At 28.7% G+C, this 21,762-nt stretch overlaps 1 protein-coding gene across 1 annotated transcript in view; it reads right to left on the reverse strand.

Moving 5' to 3' along the window:
* LOC113555122 (dynein heavy chain 5, axonemal-like) overlaps nt 1–20,428 on the reverse strand; it is a 28,533-nt gene extending 8,105 nt beyond the window's left edge. Inside the window, 47 exon segments of the mRNA XM_026959455.1 lie at nt 17–232; nt 1,199–1,543; nt 1,621–1,703; nt 1,706–1,901; nt 1,903–2,070; nt 2,133–2,302; nt 2,367–2,515; nt 2,600–2,730; nt 2,789–2,981; nt 3,041–3,163; nt 3,261–3,424; nt 4,237–4,442; nt 4,517–4,757; nt 4,831–5,108; nt 5,170–5,360; nt 5,426–5,595; nt 5,672–6,182; nt 6,244–6,362; nt 6,563–6,720; nt 6,803–7,136; nt 7,202–7,568; nt 7,645–7,817; nt 8,540–8,764; nt 8,866–9,235; nt 9,307–9,459; nt 9,536–9,700; nt 9,756–10,435; nt 10,537–11,054; nt 11,114–11,309; nt 11,376–11,564; nt 11,806–11,966; nt 12,047–12,301; nt 12,361–12,487; nt 12,553–12,700; nt 12,769–12,965; nt 13,043–13,249; nt 13,316–13,497; nt 13,591–13,738; nt 13,800–14,023; nt 14,096–14,414; nt 14,481–14,753; nt 14,848–14,973; nt 15,026–15,186; nt 17,241–17,616; nt 19,313–19,414; nt 19,505–19,642; nt 20,342–20,428. Of these exon segments, the coding sequence (XP_026815256.1) occupies nt 17–232; nt 1,199–1,543; nt 1,621–1,703; nt 1,706–1,901; nt 1,903–2,070; nt 2,133–2,302; nt 2,367–2,515; nt 2,600–2,730; nt 2,789–2,981; nt 3,041–3,163; nt 3,261–3,424; nt 4,237–4,442; nt 4,517–4,757; nt 4,831–5,108; nt 5,170–5,360; nt 5,426–5,595; nt 5,672–6,182; nt 6,244–6,362; nt 6,563–6,720; nt 6,803–7,136; nt 7,202–7,568; nt 7,645–7,817; nt 8,540–8,764; nt 8,866–9,235; nt 9,307–9,459; nt 9,536–9,700; nt 9,756–10,435; nt 10,537–11,054; nt 11,114–11,309; nt 11,376–11,564; nt 11,806–11,966; nt 12,047–12,301; nt 12,361–12,487; nt 12,553–12,700; nt 12,769–12,965; nt 13,043–13,249; nt 13,316–13,497; nt 13,591–13,738; nt 13,800–14,023; nt 14,096–14,414; nt 14,481–14,753; nt 14,848–14,973; nt 15,026–15,186; nt 17,241–17,616; nt 19,313–19,414; nt 19,505–19,642; nt 20,342–20,428 (10,413 nt within the window).
* Nucleotides 20,429–21,762: the final 1,334 nt, after the last annotated feature.

A 21,762-nucleotide genomic window follows, 5' to 3' on the forward strand; every position in this document is an offset into this window, starting at 1 on the left:
TAAGTTTAATACAAACTTTAAGAGGCAAAACTTCTTTATTTATACTGTGAAAGAATGCCATTGCTTTAGTCCATGATAACAATCCAGCAACATCACCACAGACCCTTTTTGCCGTATCCATATTGTAATCCTCCATATTAAAATACAGTTGCAATAATTCTACCATTTCATTCGTGATTGTATCTTTTGGATAGTTTTGTAGTTGGAGTAAAAATGTTGTGCTCGCCATCATCTATAAAATATAATATTTATAGAACCCATTAAAAATGAGTGGAAAGAATCTTTAAAAAAACCCGAACAGCTTAACATATATAGGAAATCAATAGATTCCAGCATAAAATAATGAACTGATAACGGCTTAGATGATCTAAATAAAAGTGCTATACGAGATAATATTAATTATTGAGTTATCCTGTGAAGTTGATAATAGTGATTAATATGAAATGTTATATTATATATTATTACTTATAAGTGTGTTGTACCTCGCTCTACCCAACATAACATTTAGAAGTACGCCTTATAAAATATTTCAATCAAATCTATTTTTCTAAGTTTATTTCAGTTATTATTGTATGATAGATCATTATTGTTTTTTTTTTTTGTTAAGAAGGTCAGAAATATTATAGTTATAAAAGGGGTTTGAACCCCTTTTATAAGGGCTTGCACCTTGTAATGTTATTCATTACATTTAGTTGTTCCTGATAATCCATCATATTCTAAAAAATTAATTTCTTTATTTTGTTTAATTCAACGCGTATACATCTTATTTTTTATTTTTCTGCAAACCGTCAAGAGTCATTAAAAAAGTTATCAGTATTTTTTATTAAACCAGCATATACAATTTATTGAGAAAGCCGCGTTATAGTGTCTTTAAAGTAATGTGTTATAAGACAAGTCGTATAGTTAAAACACTTATAGAAATTAATTAAATGCTGAAATTGGTTTATGTCATGATATGTATACAACACATTTATATAAGCAACGACATCATTTTTCTGTAAATTTTAAGTAAGCTAATCACTTTTTTTTTAAACAGTATAGTGTGTTATGTAAATATAATCAAATTATTAAATATTATCAATAACAATTTTATATTTTATAAAATTAATCTAGAATTTCAGATTCATCCTCAAAAACGTTTGATCAATAAGAAATTACACAATTATATTTAAATTGTTTTTATTTTCAAAACATTTACTTTTAACGATTCTGGCCAAGATGGTTTTGGACATCTAACTGTTGTATCACTTATGACTGGATGCAGTTTACGTTTGAATAATATTAAAACACAATCCATTATACGCATGATGAGATGTGGAGGTCTTCCAAGTTTACGAACAGTAGCTATATGTGCTGGCTTTATAGTATTCAATGCTGATTCTGCTTCTTCAAGTGCTGGTCTAGCCGCTTCTAGCTTTTCTTCAGCAATAGCTTTTTCTTTTGCAATTGACTCTACTAAAGCTTCTGCTTTAACTTTTACTTTCATCACTTGATTTTTCACAATTTCTGCTTGTCTTGCACGATCCGTAACTTCAACTAACACCTATGAATAATTTTTATAAAATTATTGTTTTAAACTAATACTAAATATTATTTTGTAGTATATATTTATTTTCTCACAGTTTCTGCTTTCTGAGAAGCATTTGCTAATTCTTGTTCCATATCATCTAAGTCTTTTTTCAGTAACTCTACGGAAATAGAAGCTCTTCTAGTTTTGCCAAACCTGTATCCATGCGGTGAGCTCCTTCTCCTAATTCTTTTTGTTTTTGATGATAAATACTTTTGTATCCTCCAATAAAGTTTAAGTATGATTTTGGTGTGACATGAGTAGCTCTGCGAAATCGTTGATAATAATCACTTGAAGTATGATCAACTATATCTTGAATTGTGCCCATTGCAGCCAACTAATTCTTGTTTAACTTCAGCTGTACACTCAATATCAAAATCTACCAAAAAATGTTCCGCTACTTGGACGAGAGCATCTTTCGGCCATGGTTGGAACCAGTCTATGGTACATCCAGATACTAATGCTGGGAACCTAAGGGCTCGATTTCGGAACTTTTCTCCTACCTAATGCATAATATATATATAATTAAAATATATAATATGATATAGATTATACGAAAAATTACCGGTGAAAAACAAAATACAACATGAAGATTTTGACAAGTTCTTGTTAAAAAATAATCCATTATAATTTCATGGTTCAAAGTTCTTTTGGAGTTTTCCCGTTTCATAATAGGAGTTAATTCTGATATAATTTCAGATTGTTCATCTTTTGTAAATAAATTGGTAATTCCACCTAAAAATAAACATAATATGTATATTTAAATGAGAAATTAAATTTTATTTATTGATAGTACTACCAGAAGATAGAATGTTATTTAAATACTCTAAGAAACCTTCTTCTTTAATATCCAAATCAGTAAAAATAAACGTTGTACCCTTTGCTTGAACACCACATGTTCTGTACAGCAGTTTGAGATCTTCCAAAAAATTTGTTATATTATAAGATCTATAAACGACAATTCATTAAAACTTTTAATTTTAATATATTCTAACTAAAATTCAAATAACACGTTTAATAATAGAATCAAACCTAGTTAAAGCTATTTGAAATGTCTTATAACCAGCTATAAAAGATGCCAGCCTTGTTAAAGATTGTTTACCAGAACCACCAACACCTACTAACATTACATTTCCACGTGGGTGTCGTATAACTCTTGATATCTACGAAAAAAAATTAGATTTAGTAATTTTTATTTTAAAACGATTAAATACAACTGACTTTAACTAAATGAAGGATAGCATCAGGAAAAAATACTAAGTCCATTCCAATACCTCGAACCATTTCATTAAATTGAGATAAAAACATTTCTAATCGTTCTCTCAGTTGAGCTTCTTCCATAACAGGCTCGTATACCTTAGGAAGTTCCATGTCAGCTTCTTCGCCTTCTTCTCCAGTCGGCTCTGGAGCATCTCTTAAACATTATTATACAATTGTTGACTCATGCTGTATATATAAAAAAAAAGAATTTACCTCATGAAATCTACAAACGGGGGATCTGTATTCAGCATTGTTATATATTGAGTGCCCAAGCTAGATTCTACAACTTTGTTCAACTCTTGATCAAACCAACTTTTGTCAGACAACGATGTAAATCTATTACATTTAATATTATAATCACGCAATACATTTTATAGTTTTCATTATTGTTTATTCCTTCAACGGTTAAAAATTACTATAACTTTAAACAAACCTATCAGAGAATACTCTAGTAGTTTCATGCCTCCATAACATTATTAATATTTTTGCAGAATCTATAACAGTGCTTAACGTACCAACCATTCCTTGCCAAATTCTTGACAAATCTCTTAAGCTAAAGACATAGTGAAATTTAGCTGGTGTTGGCAATAGAGTCATCTAAAATGAAAAATTATTTTATTCTGTTGTTAATATCAAGACAAAATAGCATAATTTTAATTCAAAATGTATTTATGTTCTAAAATTCTAATTTTGTTTTAAATCTCAAAAGTAAAATACATATACTGGTGTGTTTACAAATTTAGGGAACACTGATTTCTCGGCTGTAGTATATTGGAATAAAAAGATTTTTTACGAACTAATGGTATGTAAATAAACATTTTCAGATAAATTTAAAATTTTTAACCCCCAATATTCGCATACACAATACAACTGCATTTTTTTAAATGGCAACCGGTGTTTTCGATACCAAATTCGGATAAAATGAATTCCTAATTCAAAAGTTATTTTGACTTATTAACCATGGCTCTAAAACCAAAATTGACTGAATAAAAGCTATTTAAATTTTGATAAATAATACATTTACACGATTTTCTTAATAAAATATAATTATACATCCATATTATGTTAATCTTGTTTATAACTACACATAAAAAAAAAAAAAACTATGTAAAAACATTCAAAAAGTAACCAATAATAAATAATTATAAATGGTTTTATACATTTTAACGAATTAAAAATTAAAAATTAATCTAAAAATGGATATTTATATACCACTAGCTCGTATTCCAATATTATCCGGCCGAGAAGTTCAGTGTTCCCTAATTTATCCAATTATTAGACATCAGCACATGTTTTAAATTGATTCGCAATACTTGATCGAAAATAAAATTAACAAACTATTATGTAATTCCCAAAATTTGGAGCTATGGGTAATTAAAAAAAAAAAAATATTTAATTAAGAAAATTACCCTCGTGCTATGCCAAAGTTCTCTTGTTATAGGTGTTAGTTTTTTAACCAAGTTTCGTATTTCTACTGAAAATCCTCGTTTTGCATTATAGTGCGTTTCACCAACTACTCGAAAGATTTTATCAATTGAAGCATCTGATGGCATAGTGCAGTTGAATATACAAAATTGGCGTTTCAATCTAGATGGTATATCATTTCGTCCTCCGCCTTATGCCATAAAGTATAATACATGATTTAAAAATTTGATGAGAAATAATTTACCAATTACTTTGTTATCTTACCAGGATGTACCATTGCACCGACAAATAGAATATCATTCAAAGTGTAGAATTCACCTGGTTTTTCTAAACTATAAAATCCTTTCATGTCCATGGTTTGTCGAACAATCTCGTTTGTAATTTGATCACCCCATTCGTTAACTTCTGGCAAATTTATGTCGTCTATGAATACTGTCATTTTAAGACCCCCAGGTGGCCCAAATGTGTTTCCTAATCTTTTTTCTACATAACTTTCAATAGTTTTCTAAAATAATAAAATAAATTATTAATCAAATTAAGTTGTATGATAACCATTTATAAATTAAAATTTAATTTACTTGAAATTGAAAGGGGCTAGTTGCAGATGAAAAATTAAATGATCTATTTAAGTAAAGCTCTGATTTAGCAGATCTCATGTACGATTTCATCATAACAGTTTTGCCTGATCCCTGTTCTCCGATTAATAAAACTGGATGTTCTTGTGTAGCTATGATATTTATCAAATATGTGATACGAACACTTTCTAAAATAGGAACCAATACTTGACTGTAATCAGAACTTGATGATTCTGCTGGAGTTGCTGAAGACATAGCAATATTCCAGTGTTCCCACTCTCCTAATTTAACATGTATAAAATAGATTTAAATTTTAGTTGGAAACATACAATATTACTATACCTTCTTCGGTTACAAAAAAATCAAATATTGTAGCATCAGGTTGATCATCTATTTTAGGAAGATCAAGGCTATGATTAAAATTTTCATTTAAATAACTATTGAATTTATGCCTATCTGATGTTTCCAATAAAGCTCCTAGTCCCCACACCAATGAAAAAGTATACAAACGTTGTAAATGTATTTTACTTGGCCTTAAAAAAAAATAAAAATAAAAATATTACTTAATACAATTATCTATGAATGAAAGGTATTATACAGTAAATTGTCAGGTTTGAGATAGTGATTTTCCGTTCCTTCCACGCCATCACATTCTTCCGAAGAATTAGTACCATTATCTTCGATTGCTTCATCTTCTTCTTCATCTTCTCCTTTTCCTTCTTCTTCGTCTGGTTTCTTAGGTATTAAACCTTGTAATAGCACTAGCATCTAAATTTATATTTGACACTCTTATAAACTAAAAAAAAAAAAAAAAAAAAAAATCTAGAATGTTATTAAAAAATACTTGTTGAATGGTATTGCACTGTAAGACTTTCATAGTCATGTTCAAATTTTGCGATGCCCATGTGTATATATTTGAAAAAGTGTTTTCAAACAATCGTCGGAATAGTTTTGATTCCCTTTTATTTCTTTTTTTAAGCCAAGCTGCCAGAACTGGATTCCAATCTAATCCAGATGAACTCATGTAAACCATACCATTACGTGATACAGTAGCTGGTGAAGCGTTGTCAATGTTATGGGGCTCAAATATGATTTTACAGCAAGGGGCCATGGGAAGCCTATCTCCATTAGCTAATGTCAATGTTTTATTATCGTCCAATACTGAATTCAAATTTTCGATCCATATACTGTCCACTGGTCCGTCTAGCACCAACCATACATGTTCTCCTTTTTTTAATTTCAGCGTTTTTCTCCATAGTGCAGAAAATATACCATCAGTCCAATCATTAGTGGCTACATCTAGACGTCCAAACATTTGTGCTGCAGTGATTGCTTTTGGGTTCATTCTCATTTCTCTAGATTTTGAAACAGTTTAATAAATATTTGACCATAGATATTATGTTTTAAATTTTTTACCTATGATTTTCCCCACAAATTGTTAAAGATTTCATTAAAATCTGAATACAACATGTTTTCCCAGATCCAGTAGGGCCAAGGGTCATTATTCCATGTCTAACTCTTTGTGTTTCGTACAACTAAAAATAAAAACAGATGGACCTTAGATTTATATGATTTATTTTTTTATTTTTTTTTCAGCATTAACAACTTAGGTTATTAGCTTAATAACTAGGAAAAAAAATTACATTACATTTTTATATTGAATTGTATATTATATGATTTTTTTTTTTTGTAATGTATGTTATAATACAAATTATAACAATTATATGATTATTACTTGTATCAACTTTAAAACCCAAGGTGAATGATATATTAAACCATCCGCTTCCACTTGGCTTTCAATTGCTTCTTCCAATTCGGGATATGCTGTTTTTTCTAGTATCTGATTCGGAAATAAATCAGTGACTAATGACAAGAAGAGTGGTTCATCTTCATCTATTGAATTCACAAATTCAACAAATATGTTTTAAAAACCGAGAAAAATGATCAAATATACATTGGAATAATTATAAATTACCTATTAGTTTTGATAAATTCATATCACGCAATACTCTCATAACAATCGTACTTTCTGAATCTTTACTATTTACTCGCTTCGCAGCACCCAGTGTTCTTAATACTGACAAAATATTTCGCAGCCCAAAATCGTAATGGACTTGTTTTGTTAATTGTTCTTCGCACAGTTTGTATAATGTATAAAATTTACGAGCAAGCGTAATGTTTTCTAAAAATCCACAGCTGGCTAATTTAACCCTGATAATGATTTGTCTATCTGGAACCATCATAGCCACTGTGCGGAACTGAATTTTTAAATTTTCTGGCAGTTCTTTGCGGCCAGCATAACCGGGATTCTAAAAAATAAAAATTAATAATAAATATAAATAAAGTATAAACTACATTAATTATGTTAAAATACCATCGTAATAAATATGCCAAATTCAGGACAAAGGTCTATCAGATCTCCATCAGTAAATGTAAACTGTTTTTTCTTTTCTTTTTTTGCTGATAACACAACTGCTATTTGTTGTGCTGCGACCGACAAAACAGGAAGTTCAATACGGTTGAACTCATCAAAACACCCCCATGTTCCCGATTGTGCTAAGCCTTTATAAATTCTACCCAAGCCTCGATAGTCCATTTGATCAGAGCAATTAAAAACCACCACATATTTTGCCAAAGTTTTTGCCATGTCTTTAACCGTTTCTGTTTTTCCAGTACCAGCTGGTCCACATGGTGAACTGCCCATACTCATCGCTAATGCTTGAGCAAGTGTAATATAACACCTAAGCATAGAATTATAAAAAAAATTAATTAGATAATTTATATCTGTACATGTATTTAATAACATTCAATACTTACCTATCTGTAAGCGGGGTGATTACTAAACGTTCTGTACATCCTAAGTACTCATTTTGATAATTAAAATTGACGTCGGTTATAGAAATCCAAGTCTTATCCAAATCCTCTTTAAAATAGAATCGGCATTGTTTCAACCATTCAAAGTCGTTAACAGAACGTACATTGAGACGACACTAGGTGATAACACAAATTATTATTAAGAGTTATAAATCTTCAGTAATTATAGCACACAAGAAATTGTTTAAGACCTTTTTTGAAATAACGATGGTTTTAAATAGTTATGATTTGTTGCGATTTAAGTACATCAAAAATACCTACCTTTTCTATTTAGATTTTTGGATTTTGAGTAGAAAAAATTTTTCCGAAAAAATGTTTAATATTGAGTATGGTAAATTGTTGTTTTTTAGAAAAATGAATCATGTTAGCGGGTAAGGGTAAACGGGATTAAATAAATAATAGGTACCAATTTTCAGGAAAATTGTTTTTTTAATAGGTAATTCAAAAATGAATAATCATTTATATCTAAAAAATTTCACTAAATATTATATAATAATTAGTATATTAATTTAAATAGAATATAATTTTCAAAATATTTTGGCTCTTTTTGAGCAACTTATAGATTTTTGAAGTTTTCAACTTTGATTTATTTCAATAATTTTTTTTTATTAGAACTTAAGAATGTTATTATGAATCGTCAGAAATTCTTATTACATTAATAAAAAATTTAGAAAATGTCAACCGTAATATAATATATGTGATATTTTTTTCTAAAATTATTAATATCCTTAGAAATAAAGGCTGTATATTTAGAGGTGCTTGGGAACAATATATATATATATATATTATGTATATCAAATATAATATGGATAAGTATTATAATACTATACATCATTACCAAAATATCGAAAATATCTCTTTGATGAACGTGTATAGTAATTAATGTTTCAAACTTGATTCTTTCAATACGCGTCAAATCTCTAGTCGTTTGATCGATCAACGTATTAAGTAATTCTAAAAATCGATTATTGGTGTCGTGCATTTGCTTTCTATCCGTCCTTGCGTGTATTAATGCCACCTCGGAATCTCTGGTCCAAATCATTTGAATTCCCAATATTCCAATCTGTTAATATACACGTTGTATTAAAAATGTATAAAAACAAAAACATTAATGGTTGTTGTCGTTTTAATTCAATTAAAATTCATATAATTATATTTATATACCTGAGCCGGCATTTTTTCCAAGAATGCTAATAAAATAAAATTATTATCGTTTATCTGATGATTTGATGATCGAATAATCGAATGAATTGTTTGCTGAGATGTCTGCAATAAGCTAGTTAACCAAGTCTCTACACTGCCTTCGGCTCTAACAGCTCTCTCAAGTGGTATAATTTCTCCTTCTGTTGAAATTATGGCTGTCATTTTATTATATTCAATTTCATGAAATTTTACAGCTTTAGTGTTATCGAATATCGATAATAAATGATTTTGAATTGTATGCGAATCAGAAGCCTGTCCTAAGATCTCTAATAAAGCAGGATCCGAAACAAAAAAGAATCTAGGAAACATAGTTCGTTTTCTTTCTAAATAACTGTAATAATCAATAAAATATAATTTTAATATTTTTCGTTATTTAATTACCATACAGTTTTAAAAGTTTACCCGCTCAAAGATTTTTGACACAACTCTAGTTGTTCTTGTAAATGTGGGAGAAGTTGTTTTAACATATCATCTCCAACACAACAAATAACTACACTTGGTGTTTCATGTGCACGTTGCATAATTTTTTGCCATGACTTGTCAATTTTACTAAATCTAATCCAAAACATATATTATAAATATAATAAGTTATTATATTTTGAATAATAGCATTTTTTAAATATTATATAACCTCTTTGCTTCTTTAGGAAGTTGTTTGGCTATATCACCACCAACAAATACTGCTTCCAAGTACACCCACATATTTTGAACTAACAGCCAACGCTCCAAAATTTCATTTGTATTGGATAAATCATATACCCATTGTTGTATTTGTTTTCGGAATGGTGCGTTATACCTAAGTTGTTGAATTTTAATAAAATACGATTCGTAAAGAAAAATATTGTTTTTACCTATTTGACATCAATGACCCCAAAATCATTAAACTATCTTCCAATTGACCTATAGTTTCTGCTGTTGTGTCACCCCGAAGTAATAATTCTCCTCGATTATTAAATGTCAAAAAAGTTAACTCTTGTACAGACCATTCATTAGTGACTTGTCTGAGTTTCGCTTCGATATCTTTCTCTTTCATGGCTGATATACATATATCTTCTATATCCTCTTTATGTTTTAATAGAGGTGCTTCTAGAATATTTTTTAAACAAAATCCTTCACTTTCTAATTCAAAATTGTAACCAGTGATTTGCATTATTCTCTGCCAATGTCTTTGCTTCATAGCTTTATTTGCCATAAGTTCTAACAAGGGACACATATCATTAAAATCGTCAATTGTTCTTTTTAATGCATGAAAAGCAGGCCATTCTTTTAACCCTTTGGGTAATTTACGACATCTGTTTTGGAATTCCATTAATTCATTATTTATCTGCTCTATATTGACATCTCCCCAAGGAATATCATAGTAACTGCTAACTCGATCTATCACATCGTTATAGAGTTTGTACAGTTTTTGTAGAAGATTCAGTTCCTTACGTATTTGAACTAGCTCAGGATATTCTGTAGTTTCCAAACCAAACAATTCTTCCCCGCTTTGATAAGATTGTAGGCGACGCCACATACCGTCAAAACGATTCTATAAGATTAATTGTTATTGTGTTTATATTTTAATATAAACTATTAACTTATAATAATAATAATAATAATAAAAATTTGCAAATAAACAAATATATTTACTTGAAACATGATTAGTCTATCTGAAGCTTCTCTTGGTGAAAGACCCGGCATCATTGGTCCTAATGTTCTGTATTCGTGACAATACTGTACACAGTCTAATTTAAAATGTTTTAGATTCTCAGCTAATTCTGTTTGAAGTTGAGGTTGAGAATCTAATAAATATATATTCATATCCATAGCACGTGTTAACACTCTTTGCCAACAATATCTAACGTTATCAACTAACTCTAAATCTTCTCTATCTACCGGTAAATCATAACGTGTTAATACATTAAATGCTTCCTCGATCGGCTCTATTTTAAGGTCCATGTCAACTTCATTTTCTCTTATTTTTTTTAATGTTTCTATGACCATTCTAATATCATCTAAATCTCTAATTGGCCGTTCTAACTTTCTTTCCATTTCATTCATCACGGCATATACGTAATCCATTTCACGGTGGTATTTTTTGCGTAACAACTGACCGATTCGACGATTACATGATTTAACTTCAATAGTTAGGCCATATTTTAATTTTTCTGAAACATTATTATTATTACTTAAACAATTAATACAATGCTGTTACATTTATACTCACCAACAGATACTAAGACACAAGATCCAAATTCATAAGTATCTGGCTTTATATTTAAACGTTCTAAGAGTTCATGATGTTTTTGAAGATATGCTTCCGAATCCAAAAGTGAAACTGTTGATAAGTCTCGTCTCTCTGATAGGTCATTATTCCACAAAATCTTATATGGCACCCAAAGTTTCAAGAATTCGAATAGCATCTAAAAAAATGAATTAAAATTTGTAATGAAATATTACGGCCAATATGAAATATTAATCAATGTTACTGGTTTTAACGGTTGCACGCATGTAGAAAGTAACGAAAGTGCCTTGACGATTTCTTTGTTTTCAGTAACGTGTGAATAGAAATTTCTATGCATTACTGGGAATGGTGGTTTTCTCTCGGATGCTAATTTATATAACCTTCGACGTTTGGCTCTTGCATCTTCTATAGTGGGCACGGTTGCTGGTACACTCTGTTCCATATCAGAAATAACAACTTTAGAAAAAAATTTTTCTCTACGCTCGCTGCAGTCTTTCTTTAACTGATTCCAGTGTTTTCCTGCTAACACCTGCCGGAAGAAAAACAAACGAGACGCGCACACGAAGACAAACACGTGGACAACACAAAACAATACCAAATATTTTACCCCAAGTAAATTACATGTCTTCGTTGTGATGCTCGTGTTTTATTATATTCTATACGATTCTTATTACCTTTGTTTTTTTATTACCAGACCACTGTCCGACTCCTTTGGATACTCCTACCATAATTTTTCCCGCTTGGATCATTAACTCTTGTAATTCATTTATACTTGGTCTAATCACAATCGAAGGAATCATTAGTATTGCGTGCACTTCAAAAATAGGATTTTCATCTGGATAAAATATTATTCTTTAGATCAATAAATCGTTATCTGTATAAATAAAATAGAACATCTTTATTTCATAGGCTTACTAGATTCTTGGGAAAATTTTTTTCTTAATGCATCAATCGATTGCCTTGTTATTTTAATAAGCACATCTATCACTTTACGGCTATAATATCGTCTCATTTCTCTAACAGCACTATTTGCAAGGGTATAAACAGTTGGAGGCAACTCATACGCTGCCAAGACAAATGGATTATTAAAAAATTCACATACAGTACTCCAGTCTGTTTGAGTTTCATTTGACCTTCCTTCTTGCTTAACAATTTCTACATCTACTTTATCTATAATAATCATACACAATCAATACCATTTAAATATCTATACATATTATTATTTTTACCTGTCTTAACTTTAAGACTTGGTTCTTGTTCTAATTTAGGAATAGTAACGCTTTCATTAGCCTTTTGAACAAGATATAATATTTCTTCAACTGCTTCTTCTACTAGAATACTTTTTCGATTCAGTTCCTATTAGATTATACCGTTATAGCTGAATAAATTCATTTTTCTATAAAAACACACTTATCACAAACCAAAGATGCTTGACGACACGTTTCGTCTATTTTATCTAAGAATTCATCAGCGGTCCACGTAGATCCATCTTCGGGAAAAGTATGAAGTGTAATTGACTGCATTGAAGAGAGTACCTGAAGTATTCTGTTATTATAAACATCGTGGATTCTAAAATTAAGATTTAAAAGAAATAATTTAAACATAATTTAATACAATGCACATTTTCTTTAAACTACCTGGTTACTAAAACTTGAAATTTATCTATGGCGGAGTTGGTTTTTTCAACAAAATTTTTCCATTCAGGATCTGTCCAATCAATTTTTTGCAAGCCAGGCGTTAAAAGGTCCAAAAGCCATACAAGCTGAGTGACAAAAAGAGGTCTTACATCAAGATTAATGCTGCTTGCAACTTTTCTCATTTTATTCAACATACACTGTTTAGTATAATAAAACAATATCAATTAGTATAATATAAAACAATTGTTACTCTACTTTTCTTTGTTATATGTACTTGTAATGTGTCACAAACTAGTGTAAAGTGATCTTTTCTAAAAAATAAAGCCTTGGTGACTATAGGAACTTTTAGTTCCATTTTTAACATACAACTTGACTCTAGTATAAGTAGATTCAATCTTGGATCGAAGTTAACATAAACCATATTATTAGTATTCTTAAACTTTAATAATGGTTGAACTAAACAGTATTCTATAACTTTAACCTACAAATAGATTTAAGATATTAAGAATATGGGAAGTGTTAGTAATTGATATAATGTAATATTTACATTATGGTTCATCCAAATACTTTTAATTTCTTCTTCGTAGTTGAACAAAGCTACACACATGGTGGCAAATTTTTTTTGTACTTCTGTCATTTCTGGCATTACTTTTAACACTGGATGATCGGTTGCTTCATCCATTAAATAACTTAAACGTTGTCGTAAAGACCTGACCCAGACAATACGGCCTAATACAAATCCGTATAGTGGTATAAATATATATATATAACTTTATATTTATTTTTGAATATTATATTGTTTAGTAACATATAAAATATTACCTGATAGTGGTGGAAAATTCTTAGGAACAGGAGGATTGTTCCTTCGTTTTTTAAACAATTTTAATGTTCTATCTATTTGACTTTCACAATATTTCAGTACTCTACTATATTTTATATCCATTCGTGTCACTGGTATTTTTGTAGCGATCTATTTTAAACAGATGATTAATTATTACTTTTCAAACCAATAAACAATATTAAGTATCTACTTTTTCAAATTTATCAAGGAATTTTATTCCTTGACCTGTTTCCCAGACAGAATTAAAATTAGTTTCTATCGTGAATGCTAATTCATCTTTCAAAGTTTGGACCATAACGAATAATGTTGTATAATCATGATCAAATTCTTTATTTTTCTGATCTAAATAATCGTAACTTTTGTTCATCACTACTAATTTGGCTTCTTCAAAAGTTCGCACTGCATTGTCTAACGCTATAATTAAATTATTTATAGTTAGCTTGTTATTTATAATGGTTAAAGTAATATTATCGTTATTCGTCATACCATCCCCGAACATCAAACCCTCCATTCTTCGTTCAAACAGTCCATTATAATCGTCAATTGTATCGAAAACTGTTAAAATTTTGATTAATCTATCACAAAACGCATCGAATTTGCCAAATACGTAATTTTCAGAAAAACTAAATTGTCTCCCAGCTCCGTGGTGATGTTTCACTCTTTCGTAAGTGTTATGGTATAATTTGTTTAATGTAATGCATTCATTCAACTTAGTCGTCAGAGTCGCTCTATCTTGAGACCATATAGTGTCTTTATTTCTATTGGTAATGTGAAGTTTACAGCTTTCTATCATTTGGTTTGTAATCTAGGTTAGGTAAATAAAACATGTATTTATACTAAACTTTTATATTATGGATTAGAAGACATTTACTTTAACCATAAGAGATGATATCTTTTCTGTAGTATTATAGAACATTGACACATCGTGAATAAGACGTACAGTTTGAAGCATACGAACTAATGAGTTTCTCATTTTAACTGGATTATCGAGGTACAGCGAATGACAGCATTTTTCCAATGCTTGGATGTATTTTGAGTTATCTTTCGCTTCATTATAGCACAGTGTCAAATGATTATCTGTACGTCTCCATCGGTCAACCATTCGAGAACGCGAGAGTTGTAAGCAACAAATGGTCATGATTACCTAAATAAAAATATTTAATAAAACTTAGTGGTTTGGGTAGAAATGTTGATAATAATATGGAATAAATAAATAAATGCAATTAATAATTGCATACTTCTTCCCAACTGAGATTAGCAGCAATTTGTGAAAATTGTGCTCCGCGTTTTTTCCAAAACTCCAATTCATCTTGCGGGCCACTAGTATCACTTTCGTACTTCAACTTCTCGTCTTCTAACAATATCTAATGCCAAATTACAATTAATATCATTTTTTAAATACTCATGTAAATATACTTCTCGTATTTTTCGTATCCAATTTGTTACACGTTTCTCTAAAATCAGTATTTCATCCCTATTTGTGGCAAGATGTTTGGCCTCCCTGTAGGAAGGCACTTTTGATATTAAACTCATACTATCAGCAAAGATATTTGGTTGATCACAAACTTCTTCACATACTAAAAATCAAAAAAAATATTTTTATAATAAAAAATATACCTTACTGTATTTAAGAGTCAAATGAAAAATATTAAATGAAGTAGTATCTTAAGATTTTAAAATAAATTTTATAAAATTAATAAAAAAAAAAAATTTACTAGTGTAAAAATACTTAATTTATTTAAATAATGATTTATAAAATCAAGTAAATAATATAATATATAAATGTATATAAAAATGTTCACTAAATAGTATATATGTAATTAATTTGGCATCATTATAGATATGATGAATCATATAATTATTTAAACGATATTATTATAATGTAATAAAATATTTAAAATATTATATTAGACTATTTTATAATCACCCTATAGAAAATTTAATCAATTAAAAATTAAAAATCGTCATGCATAAAAATATTGAAAATTTTAATAAATAATAAAAACGAATCATATAAATATTTAGTAAAAATTTCATGTATCAACTGTTTCCAATTTTTTTTTTTTATTGTAAAATATTAAAAATTGTTTATAAAGAAATAATTATTTTAAGGGCGAATATCCAATGTCGTAAAAATTATTAAATTATTCACAAATATAAACATTTAAACAAATATTGTAACTATTAATTTTCGATATTTTTCAACTAAGAAATTAACAACCTACAAACTTTGTATTAAATTTTCATTCAGTAAATAATTTTTAATCAATATTTATACACACAGAGCCGGTGCAAGCTATTTTTGCCACCCTACTCTGTTGTAATTCGAGTAGTGTCTTAACTAAAATGTTGCCCATGGGTATTTATTCCGCCGGCCCTGTATACGTACATACACACACACACACACACACACACACACGAAAAAAACACATTATTGTAAAATCAATAGATCATATTGCTCTGCTCAGAGTCTCAAATTCTAGTCAATTCTTTACGTTGTGGGTGGCTTTATTCAACGCATCAATAATTTGCGTTTATTTAAAACAATTTTTAGATTTAGGTACAATTGTAGTGGCAGATTGAAAGTTCAGAAACAATCGGTTAACTATTTTTGAAAGTAGTTTTAAGGCCAAATATCACCATCCTATTATATTTTAAAACAGTGTTATTTGTCATTATTATTGAAAACATTAAATAATATATTATTGTAGTGTAGGTACCTTGTATATTTTTATTAATTGGTAATAAGTAATGACTAACAGTTAAATTTTGTATAACAACAAATTGATTTGAACTACAAAAATTATATCCGTGCCCATTTCCTATAAAAATAAATTTTTTTTTCATGTACATAACGGATCACTACAAATAAGTTGTGTCTCAAGCATGGAATAAATGCATCTATCAGTTATGTTCTGGTTACACGAATTGTATCTGATAGATTTTTTTGTGTTATACAAATTATGTCCTGATGAAAAAAAAAGTATGCAAACTTACACAACTCGTGTACCAATAAATTTAAATCGATAAAATTCTCCATTATAATATTATATGTCATAAATTTTATTTATTGTTTGAGAATGAATGTTATTTTGTAATATTTGTAATAAACATAAATTAAAAAATAAAAATAATTACACACTAACGCACTAGACAACAATTAAAATTAAATCACAATATTATAGATTCACATATAATATTATAATATGTGGTTTCGTTATATTTATAAATTATTATGATTGATATAAATTAAGGGAGAAAAATATAAATAAATACGTAATGGCAACAATTGAAAAATTATATAAATTAAAATATTTTTAATAATTTAATTTTTATCAAAACACAATTTGTGTGCCTCTCTTTTATCATTACAAGTTGAGACATAATTTGTACCTATACTAAAAATTTCGTTGGGATCCAACTCGTTAACTACAAAATGAATAAAACCATATATATAGTTACTTGTACCTATAATAATAACAAATATGCAGATATAATACGTCTACTTAAAAATATTAATTTAATATCGTATATGGATCTCATCTCATTATGCATACATATTTTTGTGTTATTTTACTTTTACCGGAAAAAGTTCAAATGTTTATTATTAAAATATTATTATAAATTATACCTTTCAAACAGCTGCAAAACGATCTTAGCTCAGGGAGCAATTGGCTTTTGATCAACGGGCAGTCTGGTTGGTCGTCGGAAGGTTCGTCGGCTGTTTGTGGTATGGCTAATGCTGGTATGAACACATATTCAATGATTTTGGCAATGCTCTTCACCAATCCTTTTTTTTCCGCGTCCAGAGTTCCACAGATCAAATCTTTGTGAAAACCTTCTTCTGGCAACTGTTTGGTGGTATTAAGACGGATGATGTAAATGCAAATTCCTGTCAACCCGACTTCCCATCCATCTGTGAGGAAGAGTTTCTTTTTTTTGGGCTTTGATATTATGCTGATTCTTCGTTGAAGGTTTCTGCTGCTATTATTGGGCTTTAACTGAACCTGAATATGACAGCGAAACTAGTATCAGGTTAACAGTGAAGTTTTAATCAATGTAGTAATTATAAAAAAAAAAATCATGAATATACGAGAAATAATACGTTAGTGGGGTGGGCAAACTCTCGCCAGAAATGTTTTACATAAAACTGAATATTTTGTAAAACTCTTTATTTTAACTTGAATTTTTATTACACGCTATTTACAATTAATAAATGAATTATTATATATATAAAACAATTAAATATTTTGTCTTTCTCAAAATCATGAACATTTACAAATTATCTTATAGTTAAAAATTCATAACATTATTTAATATTTATATTTTAAATTCTTAAATTTAATGCAAGGATATAATGTAGAACATTTTGCTTACAAGAATTACAAAAAAATACTGAGAATAATTTCACAAATATTTTTATGAACGTTTCAAGTTCAAATATTGATGAAATTGGATAGGTATTCTCGCGTACAACAACGATTTCAACAATTTTAATTCGACGTTATTCAAAAACTTAAAACATTCTACTATTACCTTTATAAATTATGATTTATTACTCAATGAAATTTCCTATATTTTTAAACTAATTGAACTATTTACTATAGTAAATTTGATATTTTCGGTATATTTAATTTAATCTACTGTATTACTATTAGGAAAATAAATTATTCTATTAGAAATATAAATATATTATAAAAACAAAATATACTTTTAGTTATATTATAGTTATACCTTACACACGCTGGTAAACCTCTGCTTAGTACCGTCTTTCGTATTCAATTGGCGAATTATAATTTAATAGATCCATTACAGTGACCAACTCAACATGTAGTCCTATCAGTGGTGTTCCCATTAATTTTTTTGAGAGTATACTATATCATCAAATACGCATGTATTATGGGTATACTCATATAATATTGAAAAAAAATCTTGAGAGTATACGGCGTATATGTAGTATACCCAATGGGAACACTCCTGAGTCCTATTATGTATTTATCGGGTTCCTAGTTGTCTTTTTTTTTTTAGTTTATGATGATTATTAGTAATAAATTTTATTACGCAGGTATAATGTCAAATGTTTTTGAAAAACATATTTTGTTTTGCTTTGGATGTATACATATACAAAATCTACATCATATTACTTTTCAGACACATTTTTTTCTAGGTTAATTATTTTTTGATATGTCAAAAAATATTCCTTAGCTGGAAATATTATTTCAGTCAATAATATTTATTTATTTATTTGTCTATTTGAACGGGCAAGATGCCCAATAAAAAGTGAATATAGTTTATTTTCGTAGGCATTTGTATAGTAAATACGTATTTTTGTAGACATTCCTAGAAAAAATAAGTTATAAGATTTTCGTATGCATTAATGAAAAAATAGAGCACTTATATATATAATCGTTATGCGTGAATATACCCTAAAGCCTACACTTCACAATTTTAACTGTGAAGTTGCTGCACTTGGGTGTTATTTCAAATTGTCTATACTCTATATAGTCTATTATACGCCTTCTTAAATATAATTAAATTAATTGATAAATTTAGTATGTATTATGAATAAATTAAAATAAAAAAATAGGCATTTTTTTAATTTTTAAAATTGTGCAAATTGATTATTAAATAAATATTATGTGATGAATAAATCAATATTAAATTGCGATTCGTGTTATTTAATAATTATTCGTATTATATTACCGCCATTTCGAACGATTCGGTATCTTCGACTTCAACATCTTGATAGAACCACATAAGTTTAGATCTACCGTGTGGCAGAAATAACTCGTTGATCTGATCCAACTTAAATATAAGTTTTAAGAAAAATTGTTAAACGCATTTAATTTGTTGACAGTTTCACGCAGTCGGTATTTAAGTAACATATTTATATACCATGTTGGATTCGAACACATAATCCATGACAGAATTTCTTGGTAGACCAGTGTGGTCAATGAGTAATTGGAACGTGAACTCCAGGCGAGGGTCCATTTCCCCCCGTCTGGCTTTTCGCTCGCATTCTTCTCGGCGTCTCTAAAAAATACGAAAATCGGAGAATTTTATAATTGTGTTTATCGAAACCAATTAATGATGAAAATAAATTAATTCATAGTTTGCTTCAAATTTAACTCTAAAGACTTTTACATAAGTACCTATAATAAATACGCGCTGAATTAAATATAATAATAGTACATTTTTTTAAAAATTATTTCTGTTAAATACCCCCAACATGATCTCACTGGATTGTAATAAATTGGTATCAACATTTCGCAAACTTTTTGTAACTCGTTGCATATTAGATTTCTTTCTAAATGTTTTAACTATGTCCATAATTAAGTAATATTCAATAAATTGTCATTGAATTAATATTACATAACTAGTTAGAATTAATGATTGTAATAGATTACACACATCATAGACCATAGTGTTTGATCTAGCCATGTTACTAATATATCAATATGATTATATATGAACAATATTAATATAAATAGCAAATCCATAGCATATTTATCAGTCAAAAGCTATATTAGACCACCATTGCTTATGCGTTGTATATTATATTATAATTTATAATAAATTGACGTGTGAATTTAATCAAATGTCTATAATAACAAGTAAAAAAAATTCGCTTTCTTATTTGTCCCTAAGTCTAAATGTTTATACATACGATTGTTCAAGTTTCATTAAGTGAACAGCAATATATTGAAATTAACATTTTATTCAGAGACTCACTTGCAACGCTTCGTTTAATGGCAATGACGTAAAGTCTATGTCTTGTTCTTTTGATTCGGGATCGTCCTCGGGATTTGGTAAAAGCATTTCAAATGATAATATTTAACCTCACTAATATTATACTATAAATATTATTTTTGTCGTATATATGTAACTGCAGGTATATCTATGTTAATATATTGTGTTCGCGTATAGAAACTATCGGAATCGGACGTACAGTGGCACGGAGTCGTAAGTAAATACTAAACATGATATATTGTATGCAGCTATGTAGGCGTATGACAGAGCGCGTATCGTGACGAAAAACCGAGAATAAATAATACGATATCCATGATAAATGATGCATATACGATAATATATGTATCATTGCACGCTTGATATCCATCGGATAACTGAACAACTTCTTGTTCCAAAAATAATAAGACGTGTGTGGTTTATATTAAATGCATATACGTGCATATCAATAGGTATAGTATTTAGGTTTGCCAGTTATAATACATATTTATATAAAAACTAAACTATTAAATTATGTTTGTACAGTTTTCGTATTGTTTATATCGTAAACGAAGCGACTTAAATGAAACAAAAAAAATTCCCATAATTTATTTTCCTAACCGGCACGCGAATTTCCGTGTGTGTACACTTGGAATACCTGTGTGACGTTTTACGACGACGACAGTGAATAATTTGCTTGCCGTTGTAAAAATGGCTACATACAGGATGATTCACCAAACATGTACACCTCCAGTTTTTTTAAAAGAGAATCCCTTTTTTCTACTGTAAATGATAAGGGAATAATTTTCTACACATTTAAATGTATCTTATTCAAAATTCAAACGAATAGTTTCGTATTTGTTTAAATGTTTATAACAAAGACAATAGTTATTAAAAATGTTTTTACAAAAATATTAATTTAATTTAATAATTATTATCCAGTATAAAATAATCCACTTCAGTGTTTCACTCAATGTACCACTCCTTTGTGTCCCTCATGTTACCACAAACTGTTAAAATATTTAGCTAACAATAGACCCCGCTGTCGAACGCCAATACATATTTTTATTATTTTTTTTCCAATTTAATTGTTGTATAATTTATTTAATTATACATGTGCCTACTTAGTTAACTTTATAATTTGCTATCAAACCACATCATTCGAAAAAAAAAGAAAGCCTAGCCCGTTAAATAAATAAATAGTTGAACTATTTTCACCACCTGACCTAACCTAACCTAACCCTCACATCACCCTAACCTATCATAAATCATCCTTTATCAGTTTACAAAAATAAATAACCCGAAAACTGCTCGTTTGAATTTTGATTTTGAATTTTGATAGGTCAACATTTTCAGAAATATTATCTGCTAGACAATGTACACTAGAAATGTGGGTTTCCAATTTGATAAATAAAAAGTTATAATTT

This window comes from Rhopalosiphum maidis, chromosome 2 (genome assembly GCF_003676215.2).
Source record: "Rhopalosiphum maidis isolate BTI-1 chromosome 2, ASM367621v3, whole genome shotgun sequence".
Lineage (NCBI taxonomy): Eukaryota > Metazoa > Arthropoda > Insecta > Hemiptera > Aphididae > Rhopalosiphum > Rhopalosiphum maidis.